The 20,115-nt window shown below is 37.0% G+C and overlaps 1 protein-coding gene across 2 annotated transcripts in view; it reads right to left on the minus strand.

Annotated features, from left to right (window-relative positions):
* Positions 1–20,115, minus strand: part of LOC150087127 (disco-interacting protein 2-like) — a 1,128,863-nt gene that overhangs the window by 323,603 nt on the left and 785,145 nt on the right. Inside the window, exon 29 of one of the 2 annotated variants that reach the window (XM_090372979.1) lies at positions 14,470–14,663. In XM_090372979.1, coding sequence (XP_090229105.1) covers positions 14,470–14,663 — 194 coding nt within the window. Of the gene's footprint in view, positions 1–14,469; positions 14,667–20,115 lie in introns of both variants that reach the window. The other variant, XM_090372978.1, reaches the window with a different exon arrangement.

Genomic DNA, 20,115 nt, shown 5'->3' on the forward strand with positions numbered 1-20,115 from the left:
CGACTGCACAATTACCTAGGCATCTCGGTAGCCAGGTGGGAAGGAGCAGCAGCAGTGCATAGCACACGCTTCTTCATTAGACCGGGGTTCGAGCCCGTCACCACCAAATACGGAGGATGCGGAAAGGTCAGGGAATGGGCACCGCATATCCTGGAGCAATAGGGCCTTAGTTGCTAATGCTCCTAAAAACCAAAACAAACAAACAAGCACAATTACTCCCAGGACTTTTTCATTCTCCACCTCTCTGAGTGTAGTACCACACAGTTGGTACATTTCTCTTGGGTTACTGCTACTCATATACAGTACTTTGCATTTGTCAATATTAAACTTCAGTTGCCACTTCTCAGCCAATCTAGCTAACTTTTCTATATCCTGTTGCAGTAGCATACTGTCTTTACAATCATTAACAACCCTGCCAACCTTTGTATCATCTGCAAACTTGGACATTAACCCTGATATACCTTCATCGATATCATTAATAAATACACAAAACAACAATGGGCCCAGCACCGAATCATGGAGGACTTCACTAATAACATTAGTACACTTAGAGCAGTGTCCGTTTATTACCACTCTCTGCCATCTCCCACTAAACCATCTCTTTATCCAATTGCAGCAACTTGCCCTTAATGCTACAGCTCTCCAATTTGTTCAGCAGTCTTCCATGGGCAACAGTATCAAAAGCTTTCCTGAAATCCAAGGGTATGATATCAAAATTATTTTTTGCATCTAGTTCCTTTGTGACCACATTGCAGTATCCAATCAAATTGGTCACGCAAGACTTTCCTTAACAAACCCATGCTGTGTCTGAACTATTACTGCAGACTTGTCCAGGTGATCCTGCATCAACTCTTGAACTAGTGACTCCATTATTTTCCCCGGAACAGAAGTTACACTAACAGGTCTATAATTATTTGTGTCACCCTTTGAACCTCCTTTGTTGTTATTTGGTTTTTAGGAGCATTAGCAACTAAGGCCATATTGCTCTGGTGCGGTGGTCATTCCTTGACCTTTCCGCATGCTCCGTATTTGGTGGTGACGGGCTCGAACCCCGGTCTAATCAAGAAGCATGTGCTACGCACTGCTGCTCCTTCCCACCTGGCTACGAAGGTGCCACCTCCTTTGTGAATTGGGGATACATTTGCACATCTCCAGTCCATGGGGACCTCCTCTGAATCTAAGGATGCTCTCATAATTATAGCTAAGGGTTTGCTTACTTCCCTCGCTGCCTCTTTCAATATAACTGGAAAGATTCCATCTGCTGCAGGTGCCTTTTTTATGTTTAACTTCAACAATTTCTCCTCCACTTTGCTCTCCGTTATTACAAAATCATTTAGCTCTCTGTTAGAGTTTAATAAATTTCTACCCTCTCCTTCCTTACAGCATTTCTCATGTGTGAATGTAGATACAAAATACTCATTTGGTTTGTCAGCTATCTGAGCAGGATCATCAACAGTCGAACCACCAACATCAAGTGGACCATTTTGATTCATCCTCTTCTTTCTAGAGTTACATAAGTAAAGAAGTCTCTTCACTGGCCTAACCTCCTTTGTGCCATGATATATCCTGGTTGATATACCGAGAGAAATAGAGTGACCAATTTACTAGTTCCAATTAATATCTGGAAAGTTAAAATCCACTATTACAAGACATTCTGATTTACTGGCCCACTCTATTTCTCTGCACAATTGTTCACTGTACTCGTCAGAGTCATCAGGTCTATAACACACTCCTACTCTCATTTTCCCTTTTGCAGTATTTATGTCGCACACGAAACTGACTCAAGATTGCACTGTCCATCCATGTCAACTGGATGCACTTTCTTAGTTTGTGTGTTTCTTAAATAACAGCATAACCCCTCCTCCTTTCCCACCCTGTCTATTCTTTCTGTACACATTGTACTCTCCAAATTCCAATTCTGAACTGCTTATATCTGTGTGACACAACATCTCTGATATCCTAATTTCAAATTCATCAAATTTATTTACTATACTGCTAGTACTGGTTACATGCAAGTATACATGAACCTGTTCTTAGTCTTAGTTACCCTGACACAGCCCATGTATTTATTTGTTCCATGATGATTCCCAGCAGCTCTTGAAATCCCTAGCTACTTGCTCTCTAGGCTGCTGCTTGCTACAATAGAAACAGTGCAGGAATTGCTTTCGCCTCTGCCTGCAACTATTGTTAATGTTTTAGTCTGTGAATCCTCCTGAGCTAGCAGTTTTCTGACCCGCCTAATGGTGCCTTGACAGCATCAGGAAATATTCTTGCATCCTTTCTATTGCACCCATCCCCGTAGAAGCAGTCTCACCTGTTAGCAAGCACAGACCATGCTGAAAATAATTCTACCCCATGAGTCTTGCACAGTTTCTCCAAGGCCGAATTGATTGACAAGGCTCTCATCATATACTCCCTCGTATTATGTCTGGGCAGAATTGCAGACACTTTCAAATTCAACCCTAGCTCGCAACTTTTTTTTTAACATTGGGATATGCTTGTTAAGTAAACCTGCCGATCTCTTACTCTTAAGGTCATTAGTGCCAATGTGTGCAACAATATCACCTTTTGTGTCCTTAAAAGATGATATCTGCTCTACAACATCATTAACTCTTGCCTCTGACAGATGTACCCTGGTCCTGTTTCACCTATTTCTAACGTTCACCAACATACACAAGGTTGGTGAATGTTATGGAGGCAGTTATCTTTAAATGGTCGACAACAATGTAATGATTTACCTGCACATTTGTAGTGACGTAATTGCCTCGCCTCTTCTCTCACTGGCTCGAAGAAATATCACTAGGAGGAAAACTTTTTTAATGTATAGAGAGAGTATTAATGTATAATGACCTTTTTAAAAATTACTCATTTTTTAAAAATTAAATGCACAAGGCATAATATGATATGGGTTTAAATTAGCTATATATTTAACTCCAGGGGCTCACATCTGGTGAGTATGGGCTTGGCACACCCAGGGTCCTGAGCTGGGTATCATCATTCTTCTCTCCTTTGGTGATTCCCTTTTATTTCTCTCTCTCTCTCTCTCTCTCTCTCTCTCTCTCTCTCTCTCTCTCTCTCTCTCTCTCTCTCTCTCTCGGGGTAGTTCAGAAATGTTTTTTTTGGCTAGTGCGGCATAAGCCTCAGGCTTCCTTGCACCATATGGCATAATAATAATAATATAATATCAGTGTAGATACACCATAGTTTACCCATAAATTTAACTACATACATAGTGTAAAGGCACTGTTTAATTTTAACTCATATTGTGGCTACCTTCACAACGAGATAGCAGCTATTGCAGTACTTTGAATAAATAACGCTTCTCGAGTAGACGAGACTACTGTTATTTATTCTCAGTGACCACCACCACCATTTGGCACCGTTTCGAAGCTAGTTCATCATCGGTGGATGGGCGGGTATACTGATAATGCAAACATGCCATCACAGTTGTGAAATTAATTCCACAATTTTGGAGATGCCAAATGATGAACAGAATGATACAGTATTTAAAGATTAAATGTACAAGGCATAATATCATATGGGTTTAAATTAGCTATATAATATCAGTGTAGATACACCATAGTTTACCCATAAATTTAACTACATACATAATGTAAAGGCATGTTTTAATTTTATCTCATTAGCATAGTCACATGATGCAAGAAAGCAAGCTTATATAGCATCAGCCAAAAAAAAAAAAAAAAAAACACATCCCCTTCTCATTTCACTCATCCACCCACTCCAAACGTTTGCCTAGTTCTGCCTTGAATCTGTTCAAGCTATAAACTTCTACAATGAGAGACGGAAGTTTGTTCCAACAATCAACCACCCGCTGGCTAAAGCCAAATTTCTGCACTACAACTGTCTTTCCTCAATGTGATAAATTTAAATTGAGGAAAACCAAATAATCAGATAAATTAAAATTACATTAGATTAAAAACACCGAAATTAAATAACTAAATAACCTAAAATACCTCGATATGCTCATACTTCCCATATGTGAACCCTCCAAGCACTGGAACACACCGACATCAACCAGCCCCAGACATCAGATAACACACATACTAAAGAAGACCGAGCACATTTCCTTAAAAAATAAATTTTATTTTAAAATGCATAATCTTTTTTTATCAAAACCCAAATATCCTTTGAAGGGACCAATATTTTTGTCTGCAAGACGTTTTCACTAGAAGGATAATAATACTCGAGATTTGGGTTTTAATAATAAAAGCTTATGCATTTTAAAATAAGATTTATTTTTTAAGGACATGTGCTCAGTCTTCTTTAGTGCGTGGGTTATCTGATGTCTGGGGCTGGTTGATGTCAGCATGTTCCGGTGCTTGGAGGGTATGGGAAGTATGAGCATATCGAGGTATTTTAGGTTATTTAAATTCGGTGTTTTTAATCTAACGTAATTTTAATTTATCTGATTTTATCCTGGAAATTGAAAAAAGATCTCCTATTTGGATATTGAGGTAGCTCTCATATTTATTATTACAATTAAGAAAAAGGAGATAGATTGAGATTTTAATTTTTTAGATTCTGACACCAAGTTTAAACAGAAAGTTTGGTAAATAATCTTATAATTCTTAAATCCATAGTAGTTAAAATACTGCGGATTACAACATCTTTAAAGCATATATACACCAAGTCTAAACTTAAAATGTGCTTAGCAGAAAGCTAGTTTGAGTGAAAACTTGTTTTTCTTATTTCTTGTGCATACTGAACATGAGGAAGATTAAATTTTGTTGTAAACTTGAAAAGTCAACTGAGGAATCACATGAAATACTTGTTATGGTTTACAGAAGTGATGTCATAATAAAAAAAGTGTTTTCAAGTGGTTCCAGTGGTTTCTTGAGGAAATATTTTTGCTTGAAGAAAAAGAAAGAAGCAGTTGCTCATTGACACCCCAAAACTACCAGAACATCAACAAAGTCTGGAACGATGACTGACCATTCAAGAAGTTGCTGAGGAGTCTCTTTTGTATTGCTTTAGTTTCAGGCCATTTTTATAAAGGATTTGGGCATGAGACAAGTGAGCATCAAGTCTGTTTCATGCATTTTCATTTGAGATAAAATACAGTGTAACAGGTTACCAGCCATCTGGCAATTTTTGAATAGCAGAAACATCACCTAACTTGGCATTGTACAACTTAGCACTATTCTAAAATTTAAATTTAATTTGAAAGGCAAACAATGTAAGTCAATTCAAGAAACCAAACATGACAGACTAGCTAAAAGAATTAAAAAAAAAAGATGACTGCCAAAACGTTTTGATTAGTGGCAGGTACTATGGAATAAGTGTGTAGTCGCAGAAGAGATTATATTGAAGAATATTATCAATGAAAACATTTATGATTGAATAAGATTTATATTTTGCAACACATGATTAAAGAGACCTGTGTGCTCTGGATTCATTATTAATATCGAATTACTGTGGACACAGAGCGAAACGGAGACAGAATAAATTATGACAAGTTTAATAATAGGAAAAACACATACATATATTAGATTCGATACATAGAAAAAGCTTTTGGTTGTTTTTGTCAACCTTCCTCAGTCAAACTGACAGTTAAGAGTGGAACATGAGGGCGTGTACTGCCAATCATGTACATAAACTGCGTGATTAATTGTTGGATGTTGAAGCCTGTGGCTGTGATGCATGTGGACATTGCCAGCGTTTGTCATTAATCAGAATTATTGTTTCGATGATAGGGTGGACTCGACATCCACTGCTCCTGTTGACCGAGGTATTGGAGCATGTGATGTTCGACGACTTCAACCAGGCACGTTGTTGATAGTGTCGGGACCTAACAATAATCAAGACATCGCAGTGTGGGTCAATGTCGTGGTGGGTTTGGCAATAGTTGAGTGTTCTACATCCGCTAAGCAGATTGCTCTTTCGTGTTCCGAAAGACGTTTTTCGAGCCGTCTCCCCAATTTCCCCAATGTAGCAGCTAGTGCAGTCACAGCAAGAGATGCAGTAGACCAGACCACTTTGTAGTAAAGTGGGGACCAGTGTTTTCGCTTTAGAGATGAGGGATTGTAACTTTCTGCCTGGAAGTTGTACGCATTTTATCCCATGTGATTTTAGGACTCTAGAAACCTGTTGTGATAGGTTTGGGTAGTACAGGATCAAGGCGCTCGCTGTTAAGTCATTACCTTGGATGTTTCTGTTGGTCGCTACGTGGCCATGTGTCTGTAGGTCACACTTGTCAAGGGTATTGATGGGATAGCCACACCTCATAAGATCCGCCTTGACTTTTATCAATTTCGGCATGCCTCTCATCTACAGAACTAGAGTGGTCCAGGCACGATTTAGCAAGGTTCGTGCAGTTTCAAGAAGGTGGCTACACACGTGTGCTGACCGGAAGTTGGTAAATTGGCCAGCACACATTGGTTTACGACGGACAGTTATCTTCAAGCGCATGCCCTCGTGTTGGACATGGGTGTCTAAGTATGGTATGGTGCTGTTCGATTCTAGCTCGATGGTGAATTTTATGTTGTTGTTGTTGTTGTTGTGGGGGTTTCATGGCGCATAAGCAACTTTGGCTATAATGCGCCTATTCATTTCTATTAAAGGAAAAGGGAAAGAATCGTACTGCCTGAAATGTCTTTAATCAGAAAAGATTAAAAATTCTAATTTGCTTCAGAAAACAGAAGAATTCAGATATATTTGCCTTGTCACCTATCAAATTCTCTAGGGTTATTGGTTGTTGAAGGATAACCAGTGATTGCAGGGTTGAAAATCTGTCTTGTTTATAATAGAGGCAGTCAATGAGAATGTGTTTAACAGTCATATTTATATAGCAATGTGGACATTGTGGTGGATCATCTCCTGTGAGTAAATGAAAATGGGTCAGGTAAGTATGACCTATTCTTACTCTTGAAAGAATTACTTCTTCTCGTCTTGATGTCCGGACACTGGAGGGCCAGATTTTCGGAACCTGTTTAATCTGAAAGAGTTTATTATTCGTTTGGGAATGCCATAGTGCTGTCCATTCTGTTAGGCATGCAGCATGAATCATTAGCGCATAGTCTGAGGCTGGGACAGGGATATTGGTGAAATCTAAGCTGGTTGGGGTTTTTGCAGCTTTATCAGCCTGTTCGTTGCCTAAAATACCAGAATGTGCTGGTATCCAGCAGAAGGCGACCAGTTGGTGACGTTCTTTAATCTTTAGTAATAAATTTCTAATTTCAATTATAACAGGGTGAAATTTATCTGAGGAACTACACAAAGCGTTGATTGAGCTGAGGGAATCAGTGTAAACTACTGATTTTAATCAGTCAGGAGGGAGATTTTTTAAAGCTAGTTTAATTGCGAATAACTCAGCTGAGAAGATACTGAATTCAGGAGGAAGGGCTGCTGATACAATTGTATTCGGAAACACAGCAGCTGCTCCAACTTTTGAATTTGATTTAGAGCCACCTGTGTATATTGGTAAAAAATCAATATATTTTTGAGTGTGAACAGCATGAACTTGTCTGATATTTGATGATTGCAAGATATTCTTTCCCCACTGACAGAGGTAAGTGTCACAGGTCGGTATAGGAGGTGGAACCCATGGTGGTTGAGTACAAGTGGCGACTTGTTGTACGGAATGGATGGATACATTCCAAACCTGCAGTAGTTCAAGGAGGCGATGACCAGCTGGTTTTATTATGCTAGGTTTATTTCTGTACAGATTTTCAAATGGCGGATTGAAAAGATATGGCTGAATGTGTGAGGCACAACTTTGTATCTTGACAGAATACTTCAGCAAAAGCAATTTCCTACGTAAAGATAGTGGCGGCTCGTGAGCATCAATGTAAAGGCTATGTGCTGGTGATGTTCTGAATGCGCCAAGTGCAATCCTCAGTGCACTGTGTTGTACTGGATCAAGCCAGCGTAATGCGCTCTTTCTGGCAGAGTCATAAATGGGAGCTCCATAATCAAGACGAGATCTGATTAATGCCCTGTATAATCGAAGAAGGGAGGTACGATCTGCACCCCACGTTTGTGCAGATAAAGCTCTGAGTATGTTTATCTTTTTTAAGCAGGCAGTACGTACTTTTTTAATGTGCTCTAAGAAATTTAGCTTGTTGTCCATGATTAAACCTAGAAATCTAATATTACTAGTGACTGGGATGGAGATATTAGAGATGTAAAGTTCAGGATCCAGATGAAGTTTGCGTTGTCTACAAAAATGGATAGCAACTGTTTTCTGCTGCGAAAGCCTGTAGCCGTTAAGACTGGCCCATTGCTGTATTTTATTTAATGATATCTGAAGCTGTCGTTCAATAGATCTCATATTTTGGGAATGACAGGAGATGGAAAGGTCATCTGCATAAAGGTAAGTTTCTACAGTATTTGGAAGTTGTTTAGTGATAGAATCTATTCTTAGAGCAAAAAGAGTGGCACTCAGTACTGATCCCTGTGGAACACCTTCTTCCTGAATGAAAGTTGCAGAGAGGGCATATTGGTATCGTACTTGAAACGATCTAGTGTGTAGAAAATGCTTTATAAATATAGGAAGGTTGCCCCGCAGACCAAGAGAGTAAAGATCTCTTAGTATGCCATGCCGCCAGGTGGTATCAAAAGCCTTCTCTATATCTATGGAAACCATTACTAGATGTTCATGCTTAATAAAGGCATTACGAATGGCAAATTCAGCCTTCACCATAAGGTCCAAGCATGACCTGTTTTGACGAAAGCCATACTGACTATTGCTCATTAACTGTTCTGACTCAATGATCCAGACGAGTCGACAGTGGACAATTTTTTCTAGAATTTTGCTGAGGCAGCTTGAGAGGGATATTGGTCTATAGCTATGGGGATTGGTTGGATCTTTTCCAGGTTTTAGGAATGCCAAAACAGTAGAATGATGCCAAGAGGTTGGATAGACGTTTTCTAGAAAAATACGATTGTAAAAGAGCAGAAGGAGATGCAAGGCTTTGTCATCAAGATGTTGTAGCATGACATAATAGATTCCATCTGGTCCGGCAGCACCATTGTGGGCTGTTCCGATCGCATGCAAGAGTTCGGAATATTGTAGAGGTTTATTATACGGCAGAAGATGAGCAGTTTGGAAGTTAATAGAGTGCTGTTCTGCAGTGTTTTTAATTCTCTGGAAAAGTGGAGTGTAAGCTGCTGACGCTGAGATTTCAGCAAATGTGTTGCCCAAAGCATTTGCGATATCTAAAGGACTAGATAGATCTTGCCCATTATAGGACAGAATTGGTGAAGGTACAGTAGGAAACTTACCAGAAAGTTGTCTAATTTTTTTCCATATTATTTTTGTGTTAGTGTTTTTGTTAATGCTTGATGCAAAACGGATCCAGGATTCTTTCTTGGCTTGCCTTTGTATGAAGCGTGCTTTTGCCTTTGACTTCTTATAATTAATTAGATTGGGTGTTGTTGGATATTTCCGAAACAAATTCCAGGCTTTATTTTTTGCTTTTTTGGCTTTTGTGCATTGCTCATTCCACCAATAATTATAATGCTTACGAACCGAGGGATTTGACAGTGGTATTGTTTCTTTAGCTACATTTAGGAGATGTGACGTGATGTATTCTGTCACATCATCGATAGGCTGGAGACGGATTTTTTGCTCATCAAGAGATATTGATGACCGGAATTTTGCCCAGTTTGCTCGGGCAAATTTCCATTTTCTGCAGGGTTGAGCTGGAGGAGTCTGTGCTATTAATAGGTTGCATACGATTGGGAAGTGATCACTACCCATTATATCATTTAAAACATACCACTCTATGGTCGGGACCAGTAATGGAGAACAAATGGAGAGATCTATGGCTGAGGTATGTCCATTTGGGAGCTGAACGTGAGTGTGTGTGTGCCAGTATTGAGTATAGTGAGGTTTACTGCCTCTATTAGGCTCTCAATGAGTCGACCTCGTCTATCTAATTTAGGATCGCCCCATAAGGGGTGGTGCCCGTTGAAGTCCCCTAACATACAGAGAGGTGGAGGTATCTGTATAAGGAGATCTTCAAGATCTTTTAAACAGTAGGTACGGTTTGGCTGTAAGTAGATTGATACTAAAGTTATTTCAATATGGAGCGTTATACGCACAGCAACAGCTTCTATTTCAGTGTGAAGTGGAATATGTTTAGTTGGGATCATTGAATTAATCAGTATCGCTACACCACCATGGGCAGCATTTGCTGTATTACGATCCCTTCGATAAAGGCAATAGTTCTTTATCGAAGGAGAAATTTGCAAAGTTAAGTAAGTTTCCTGAAGACAAAGGGCAACTGGAGAAAATCGATTTATTAGATCTTGGATATCGACTGTATTGCAACGAAAGCCTCTGCAGTTCCATTGTAAAATACAAGGCATTATTTGTGTTTAGTTGATGGAGCGGATTCTGACTGCTTTTTGAAAGTGACTGGTTTATGGCGTTCCAATTTGTGTTTGTCTTTTTTTTGGAAGACTGGCTGACCAGTGTCCATTTCTTCCTCTTCGGCATGGATTTCTAAAAGTGGATCTTCCTCTATAGATGTTCCATCTGTGTCCATGGTTGTGTCTCGATTATTTTTGATTCTATTTGAATTTGTGATACATGGTGTGGTAGCACTCATTGGAGGAGGAGATTCCGCTGGTATTGTAAGAGGAGTATTATTTGCTTGGTCTGAGAGTTTGGGTTGTTGTTTAGGTACATTTGGTTTTTCCACAGAGAGGACAGTTCTAGCCCAATCTGAAATTGAAATATTAGTAGGAACTGTAACATTAGTTTGAGTAGAGACTGTTTGGTATTTTTTAACTGCATTAGCATAGGAAATATTTTTATTCATAGTAGGTGCCACTAGTCTTCTCGCTTCTGGGTAACTCACTTTGTTCTCGACCTTGTATTTTACAATTTGTTTCTCCGTTTTCCATTTTTCACAAGTTCTAGAATAGGCAGGATGATCACCTTTGCAATTTGGACATGTCATTTTAGTAGTCGTACAGTCACTTTGTATGTGATCCGAGGAACCACAGTTGGGACAGACAGGAACTCCTCTGCATACAGTTTGTGAGTGACCATACTTTTGACATTTAAAACATCTTAAAGGATTGGGAATGTACGGGCGGATTCGGCAAAGTAAATAACCTGCTTTTACAGAGGAGGGTAAGTTGGGTGTATTGAAGGTGAGAATAATATTTCTTGTAGGTGTAAGTTCATTATCTTTTTTAATCATTATTCGTCTTGCTTCAATTACGTGTTGTCCCTGCAGCTCTTGGGTTATTTCTTCCTCGGTAACGTTTAATAAGTCCCAACTGGATATCACACCCTTAGATGAATTTAGGGTTGTGTGCGGTGATATTTTGACTGGAATGCCAGCAAAACTTGTAAGCTGTAACAGCTTCTCAGAATGTCTGTGGTTGGTGGTTTCTACTAGTATGTCTCCTGATTGCAGTCTCTTCACCGTCTTGGGAGATCCTGCAATACCCTCCAGATGTTTTTGTATGACAAACGGAGACAATTTATTAATGGGCTGACTAGTAAGAGAGTGGATAATTAAGAACGATGGGCAAGGTTGCTCCATCCGATCAGTCTTTTGTCTCTTTGGATTTTCGTTCTCAATATCCTGATGGTCTGTGTTTGCCATGTTTGCTCCTTTTAGCCCTTGGCAAGTGGTCTTACTTGCCAAGATTTCCGGCCCCGCCACGGGGAGGCAGGAGCAGTGCCGCTAGGAGGCCAAGCGGTTAAAGTGTTAGTTAGTTAGCGAAAATAGAAATATATGGATAAATAAAGAAAGGTGAGTTTCCTTTCTCTGTTCTAACTTGTGGCTTTTAAGTGTAGAACGATATAGAAATAAAGCTGCTAATAGAAACGTAGGAAATTAGAAAAAACTTTAATCGCTTTTGATGAGCACTCTGTTTTCGCAGAAAAATAGCTTGACCTTGAATTCGCTTGGCACCCGGGGCCGGTGAATTTTATGAAAGGTGACAGAGAATTGAGGTGGTCTAAGAGTCGGTCACCCGAATTTCTGGGGATAACCACAAACACATCATCCACGTAGCAATACCAAAAGGTAATGGGGTCTGGTACATTTGTAAATGCACGACCCTCTAATTCCTCCATTGCGATATTTGCCGTGACTGAACTAATTGGGGAACCCATGGCTGTGTTGTGTACCTGTTGGTAAATGGAGTCATTGAACATAATTGCACCACCTGTTAAGCATAGTCTGAGGGCGGTGGAGATATCATCTGGTGTTAGTTCGGTTGTCATAATTTTTAGCCGGCCGGGCTAGACGGGTGGGTAAAGTGCCTGCCTGGCAACCCAAAGGTCGCAGGTTCGAATCCCGCCTCGGGCTTGGATCAAAGTACTGCAAAAACCTTGGGAGGTGCATTATGGCCACAGAAGCCGATGCGCCAACAACTACCAAAAAAAAAAATAATAAAAAAAATTTATTCTGTCTCTGTTTCGCTCTGTGTTCACAGTAATTCAATATTAATATTTTGCAACATTTATAGAATGTTTTGATCAAAACTTTATATATTTTATTTGCTAATTCTGCATCAAAGCTACGTGAGAATTGGTTGTGCCACTAGTTGACTGAATGAGAAAAGGAAAACACTTGGTACTCATGAGTAGATAAGTGTTTTCCTTTTCTCGCTAAAAGCTTTTTCACCAAAGTCATTTTAATATTCAAATGTATGCTTTGATTAATGTTATGTTGTTTTGTCAACTTTTTTTGAAGGTTCTTCATATCTTCCTTGAAGTGATTTTACAGTCTTGCTTGTATCTTCCATAAAATTTCTAGTACTGCATCAAATTCTTTTAATGCTATTGTCACCCAAGTTTTAAAATGCTAATATTATGAATAGTCAAGCCATTTTCATGAAACAGTTGAAATGATGAATATATAAAATTTTTAATATTCTTAACATTTTAAGCCATTCTAACCATTCAACAATTAAATTGTAAGTTGAAAGAGTGAAAGTTCCTCAGAATGTGTTTGTTGGTAATAATGTTTCTTTTCTCCTATATAATAATTGTGTATTTTGTCAACTACACATGTGCGGATTTTTCAGAAGGCTCTCACTGTCATTTTTGCTTTTCTCTAGAGATGTGCATAATCAGTGGAACTCGCAGCTGTTTACTTTGAATTTTCTTATTCCGAATTCTCCTCATTTGGGAGAAACATGATCAAGTGGAAAAAAAAAAAAAAAAAGCAGGTATTCTGAATTGTGTGGATAATTTATTAGTGGATATAACCATTTTTCAACAAACAAATTAATTTGATGATAAGGACATCCTAGTACCATCAAGCTCAATCTCTCCTTTTTATACCCTTACTACTCTATCATAACAGGGGCATTATCAACATTAAGTGTCATACAGTTTTTTAAAGGAATTCCACATGCTTTCTGGTTGTTCAGAAAAAGATACCCAATGTTATATCCTTTAGAGGCATTTTCCAATGCTGACACTAAGGTAAAAGTGCTTTCAATTTGACTTTTTTTTTTTTTAAATTATGAAAGGTCACCACAAAGGAATATAGCATGGAATCACTTAGATTACTGCATTCTGCAGAAATCGTAAAGGGCACATTTTTAGAGCATCAGCACTACTCTTTTTGCAGTATGTGTTACCTTTATGGTTATTTGTTTGTAACTGTCTGATTACATTATATATCCTTGCCCATTTGAAAATGAAAAATCACATCTATATATACGGTGTAAAAAGCAAATATTACCCATTTTTAGATTTTACAATACATGAAATATCTTCCATATACATCTTCTGAAATTTTATGTTGTATTTCTTTGGCATCTTACTTAAAGACATTATTAATTACCTTTGCACTACTCTCTCTCACACACACACACTGAAGACAGAATGAGGCAAACACTTAGCTCTGCTCTCATGCATGCACAAGAGCAGAGCTAAGTGTTTGTCTCATTCTGTCTTCAAACTTCATGTAACATCAACTTGGATACCTGACAGCCAATATTTGTCAAAATTAATGTAGAGAATCGACAGGTATGGTACTGGAATAAGTTGTCTTCAGAGGTACTTGAGGCTGGCAGCTTAAGGAAATTCAAAGGAGAGCTCAATTGGTATTTATGTAAGAAGTTAAAAACACAGTTAGTCCCCCCCCCCCACTTTTATGGTGCAACAACTATCTAATGCTTCCTTACACCATAAGGTTCATAACAATTAAAGGAAATCGGTTCCACAGATTGTAGGGAAATATTCGTAATTTTTTTTTTTTTTTTTTCCTTTTTTCATAGGCCTATGAAGAAAGGAAGAAAAATGTAAAAAGCACATTTGTCTTCAGAAAGAGCATTTTGAATAAATAAATCTTTACAAACCTAGCTAATTTCTTTATACGAGAGGCTTCAAGTTTCTCATCAACAATTTCTCATATTATCCTTATTTGAAGGAATGCCTTCCAATATAAATGTAAAGAGAGAAATAAAAAAAATATATAAAAAAATTAATATTAACCGTATATTGCTGGTTACTATTCAAATATTTACCTTAGAGTTAAAAAGAGTAAATACTGTATGATCTGCAGTAGTAGTAACCCTCCACTTCAGAATTTCTGATATGAATTGATATTTGCGAGCTGTGTCACTATCGTCATCAATTATGCCTATATCACGTCCTTGTGCTGAAGCCAAACGTACTCCCTGAACCATACTTCCCACCATCACTGAGGCTGGACCTACTTCTGCTTGCATATAGATGATTGAATAGTTCAAAATAATAGAAAAAAATAATTAATTCATTAATTACACTTTATATTGGAAACTAGATGTATAAGAAATTCACATGAACCAAATAACAATAAAATCATGTTAAGAAGATTGGGGTTAAGAGGGAACACAAATCAAATTCATAATCCCTGTGATCATTTCCACAATAGGCTTTATGTTTAATTTAGCTTTATTAACCCTTACCAAAGTCAGTTTTACAAATGTGTGTGTTCTGGGTCCTAAGTTTTCCACTAGTGGCTAGTAGTGTTGAATGAGTTTCTTCACAGAGTTATAAATGTGCAAAGGCAAAAACTTCGAACTCTTTTAGTTGCCCAAGATTAAAGTGAAATTGTCAAATATCAAGTCAGAATTTTAAAAAAATATTATAAAAAATTATTGAAATAAAAAAAAAGTTGTTACTTCTTTCATGAAACTTCATCTATTTGTGCAGCACTTCACTTCAATTTTATCAACTACTGGATCTGGATTTGAACTGAGCTGAAATTCAAGGGAATTTCAGTTTTTGCAAGTCCAAATCACAATAATGGCTGACAGATGTGGTCTCTTATTTTAAAAGATATTTTTGTTTCCCATCCATCTGCTGTTATCTAGAAAGTGCTGCAATCTACTTGCTCCTATTAAGTAAAAGCTGCTAAATTTCATTTGTGTTTTCAATTACTTGGAAATACAAATAAGATATAACAGCAGCATGTACTTGAAAATTAAGACAATTCTTAAATATATGGAAACATGATTTGAAATAGCCTTGAAAACTGTATGTATGTGTGTACATCAGAAAAATGTAATAAACATTTCATATATTTAAAATTTAGTGGTCACTGACAAGAGCATTACTGGAATTTTTTCACCATGGCTTACCATTTTTGATAGTATGGTGACCACCTGTCCTGATTTTCATAGGACAATCCAGAAAAGACACTTCAAATCCCATGTCCTAAAACTGGGATAAATGTCTCACAATCAGCCAAAGGAACTCTTTCTTGAATTTGGCAATTATACATCTTAACTTTTTTTTTTTTTAAGCAGACATCTGATTAAAATTAAAAAAAAAAAAAAAAAAACCGTATAAACAAAAGCAAGAACAATATAATGACGATGCCAAACTATTGCAAACATATGCAATATAACTTCTGGACAGATGTCCTTGAGAAAGTAACACATCTGCAGCGAGTGAAATCAACTAGTCTGTTGCCAGAGCAACACAAATCATGTCGAGGGTATTCTAGTCAGAGCAGGATATCTATCCTCCCCCATTCCACATATATTTGTCCACTGGTAGTGAACAAACCAAAATTAACATGGCTGTAGTTTTAAGTGAGATTTTACGGGTGTATATTTTAGTTGTGTAATCATTTGACATTTAAGTTTTTACCGTTGCTTACAGGCAAAATGATTCCTTCAAATAGGCCTAAGAGAATGTGTATTTTTCATAATGAATGATTAGTGATTTACGGGTGTATATTTTAGTTGTGTAATCATTTGACATTTAAGTTTTTACCGTTGCTTACAGGCAAAATGATTCCTTCAAATAGGCCTAAGAGAATGTGTATTTTTCCTAATGAATGATTAGTAAAGTATGTGTGGTTGAAACAACTACCTGATGATAACTCATGTTAATTTTGCAAGGTATGTAATAAGTTATTTACTATATCTGATGGAGGATAAAATGATATTAAAAAGCATTCTTTGGGAAAACAGCACCAGCATAATTAGGGTTCAGTTAAAATCAGTTGTTATCTACATTTATAATGACTAGCCGAGACAGAAATGCTGATAAAGTTATGGCTGCTGAGCAGCTCAAATATACCATGCTGTACAACATGAGCATTTCTACAGATCACTCAAATGCAGAATGAAATTAAATGCTTTTATATTTAATGACAAAATATCCAAAAAAAAAAAATCTTGTAGCCAACACTTACAAAAGCTGAAGTAACTGAAGTTTTAGCACCAGCTTCTGTAAAGGAAATTATAAATATGCTAAATTTAAATATGTTTGAAGGATGCGCTAACACACTTCCTTTCTATCTGTGGTAGCATGGATTATGTTAATGGCTTTTAACATCAGTTCAACAATGCGACGCATGTCAGTAGTCGATCTGTAGTCTGCATTTGTTCTGTGTCCTTGTCAGTTATCGCATATCATCATTTCAACAATGTTTAACATCAGTTCAACAATGCGATGCATGCTTCCTTATGATTTCAGTTGTCTGTAGTCTGCATTTGTTCTGTGTGCTTGTCAGTTATTGCATACACACTATTGAAAGTTTTTATTTTATAATTTTAAAAGTTTTAAGCCTCAAAATTTAAAAAGTCAAAAAAGAGAAATTGCACATTTAATGAAGACCTTCAAAAAGAATTCAAATTTATTAAACTGGACAATTGGTATAGTTATAAAACAAAACGTTGTAATGTTCATTTTTCTGTTGCTCATGAAGACATTAATCAACATCTATGTAGCCAGAAACATAAGGATGCTGAGAAAACTTTGAATTCGGTTCAAAGCATCAGCTTGTTCATCGCAAGATGTGACGATGGAGAAAGTGATAAAATCACATGCAAAGCTCTTGTTGCCTATCATACTGTGCATCACAATCAAAGTTTTTGTACTAACAACTGCTTGTCAAAATTGATAAAAAAAGATTTATCACCCAAAATTTTCTTCTACATGTACAAAATCAGAAGCAATAATTACTAACGTTTTATCACCATATATACTGGAATGGATTTGAATGAAATTAAAAGCATTACAGTAAGTTTAGACGCACCAAACAAAAGAGACATGCAACTTTCCGATTGTTGTGTAGTACTTTTTGCTATACTGTGGTGTTAAAGTTAAAATTATAGATTTTACTTCTTTACCTGGTGAAAAATTCGAACTACAAAGTGTTATGTTGAAGAAATTAATAGATAAATTCTACTTACAAAAAAAAATCATTGCTGTGTGCCTATAATACCAACACAAATTTTGGAGGTTGTAAAAGAGTTGGTAAAAATAATGTATGGAGAAAAGTTGAAAATCAGTTGGAGCAAAAGATTATTGGTTGTGGTGCACAATTATTCACAATTGCCTCTTGTGTACTTTTGACTTTCTACCAGTCGATATTGATTGTTTTGCAGTTAAAATATACAAATACTTTTTATATACACAGTCAGAGTCGAAGAACTTAAACTTTTGTGAAGTTGCAGGAGACAATTATGCAAAATTATTAGAACATGGAAATACAAGATTTTTGTCCATAGGCCCATCAATTGACAGAATTTTAAGCATGTTTGATGGACTTCATTCATATTTTCTTTCTCAAGAGAAATATCCTGTTATGTTGAAAAAATTATTTCAAGATCCCTGTTTGAAATTATGGTTGTCATTCACAGGAGATCAAGTTTTAACATCCAAAACATATATTAGTTTTACTGAAAAAGATAATATTTCAGCTACAGAAGTAGCTATGAATATTGAAAATCTTACAAACATACTAGAAGCCAGAAAAAACAAACTTTTTATAACAGATGAAAATAAATTAAAAATGTTAATAGACTGAGGTGAAATTAGTGAGGTCAAGTTTTTTGAAGTAGTTAAGAACTTTTATGAAACTAGCTTAGAATATGTAAATAAGTAAAAATACAGCTTGGGAAATACTGAAAAATTTAAATGGGTATTACTGAGAAAGGTACCTGAACGGAAAGAAATACAGGACAGTTTCAATGAGGCACTTATTACACGAAAAAGAGCAAACGAAACTCGCATATTTGATCAGTGGGCATTTATAAATGCAATAGTTATCAGGAAGTTGGACACAAATGAAGTAAATAGATGGGTTCAAATATTTTCTGAATTGTGTGAAAAATGTCTAGCTTTCCAGGATTTTAGTAATGTTGTGGAATTTGTTCTTTGCCTACCTGGAAGTACAGCTTCCATGGAGAGAATATTTTCCATAATGAATGGCATGTGGTTGAAGGAGAAATCCAGATTAAGTGTTGAAACCTTGAAAGCCATGTTAATTATAAAGCAAAATTGTAATATCGAGTTTGATAAGTTTTACGACAAGATCTTAAATGATCAAAATTTGTTATGCAAAATACATTCATCCAAAAAATATTCTTGGTGTGAACTTGATGATGTGCAGTCCTCCTCCATGTCGACCTAAACACATTTTGTTGAATATTTTTTTTCTGCTCTTTCCGAACATTTCTTCTCCCCGTCCCGTTTTGGCCTCCAGGAATTATGGTCATCCATGAGTCATGGAGGTAGTAGTGATATTAACCAACATCTGCATAGCCAGAAACATAAGGATGATGAGAAAACAAAACTTGGAATTTGGTTCAAAACATCAGCTCATTTATCATCCTGTTTTCATTGTTCCTCATCCCATTTTGGCCTGAAGGAATTATAGTCAGCTTAATAACGAGAACCCTCTAAGATGCTCAGTAGCCAAGCTCTGTAGCTCATATTAAGTATCTTTGTATGGCTGCCCTTTTTGCCAATTTCACCTTGCAAGTTGCATGTCTTTGGATCCTTTCAAGAAGCTCAATGTCTTTTTTCAGATGAAGTCTATATAGTTGAACCATATTTCAAATACGGTTCTTACACTTGCCTCATACACTGGGATTATTTCTACATGAAGGGATTATTTCTACATGATATTGTTCGATTTAAATCCTCATATGAGACCACGTAATTTCCTAGTCACCTGTTTACACTGCTTAAAGAACTTCATATCTGCTTGCATTATAACTCTCATATCTCTTTCTTCCTCTACTGTTTTTAATTCAGTTCCACCAAGTGTATAAGTTATTTTGGGGTTGCCATTGCCCAAGTGCAAGACTGAGTTAAAACATACCTGCCACTATTTTGACCATTCTTGAAGCCTGTTCAAGTCATTATGAAGGGGTGCGGCTTGGCACTGATCATTAACGACTCTCCCAAAAATCCTATCCCTAACTATATTTTCCAACCATAGTATATGCTCCATTGGAGCAAACTCCCAACACATTTTTCCAATTCTATGCTGCAATTCTTCATAAATTGGTTTACCTTTTTTTTTTTTTTTTAAAAAGTCATTTGAGGTCATTTTATTTTGAAGTAGCATGGCCAAGCAGTGGTTCGCAAAACTAAATCTTCTTTTACTGAGTCTTCATCTTCAAATCTTATAAATGTAAGACCTTGAACTGTGTTGCTAACATCAGTACTATAATCCAATTGAACTGAATAAAATTTAATAGCCTTTTAACTTTTTGATGTGAAACATCTTTGAGAGCACCTGCAACCGAGTAAATCTGATTGGTCACGAAATATGCGCCACGGAAGTGACATCATCCATGGCTTCTACCAGAGATGCTTCCCATGCTCCCACCACTTGTCTGTGCCAAGCACTCACTAGTAGAGTGATTAGAGGGTGTGGCGCA

Source organism: Mastigoproctus giganteus, chromosome 4 (genome assembly GCF_048544385.1).
Source record: "Mastigoproctus giganteus isolate SK-2022 chromosome 4, ASM4854438v1, whole genome shotgun sequence".
NCBI classification, from domain to species: domain Eukaryota; kingdom Metazoa; phylum Arthropoda; class Arachnida; order Uropygi; family Thelyphonidae; genus Mastigoproctus; species Mastigoproctus giganteus.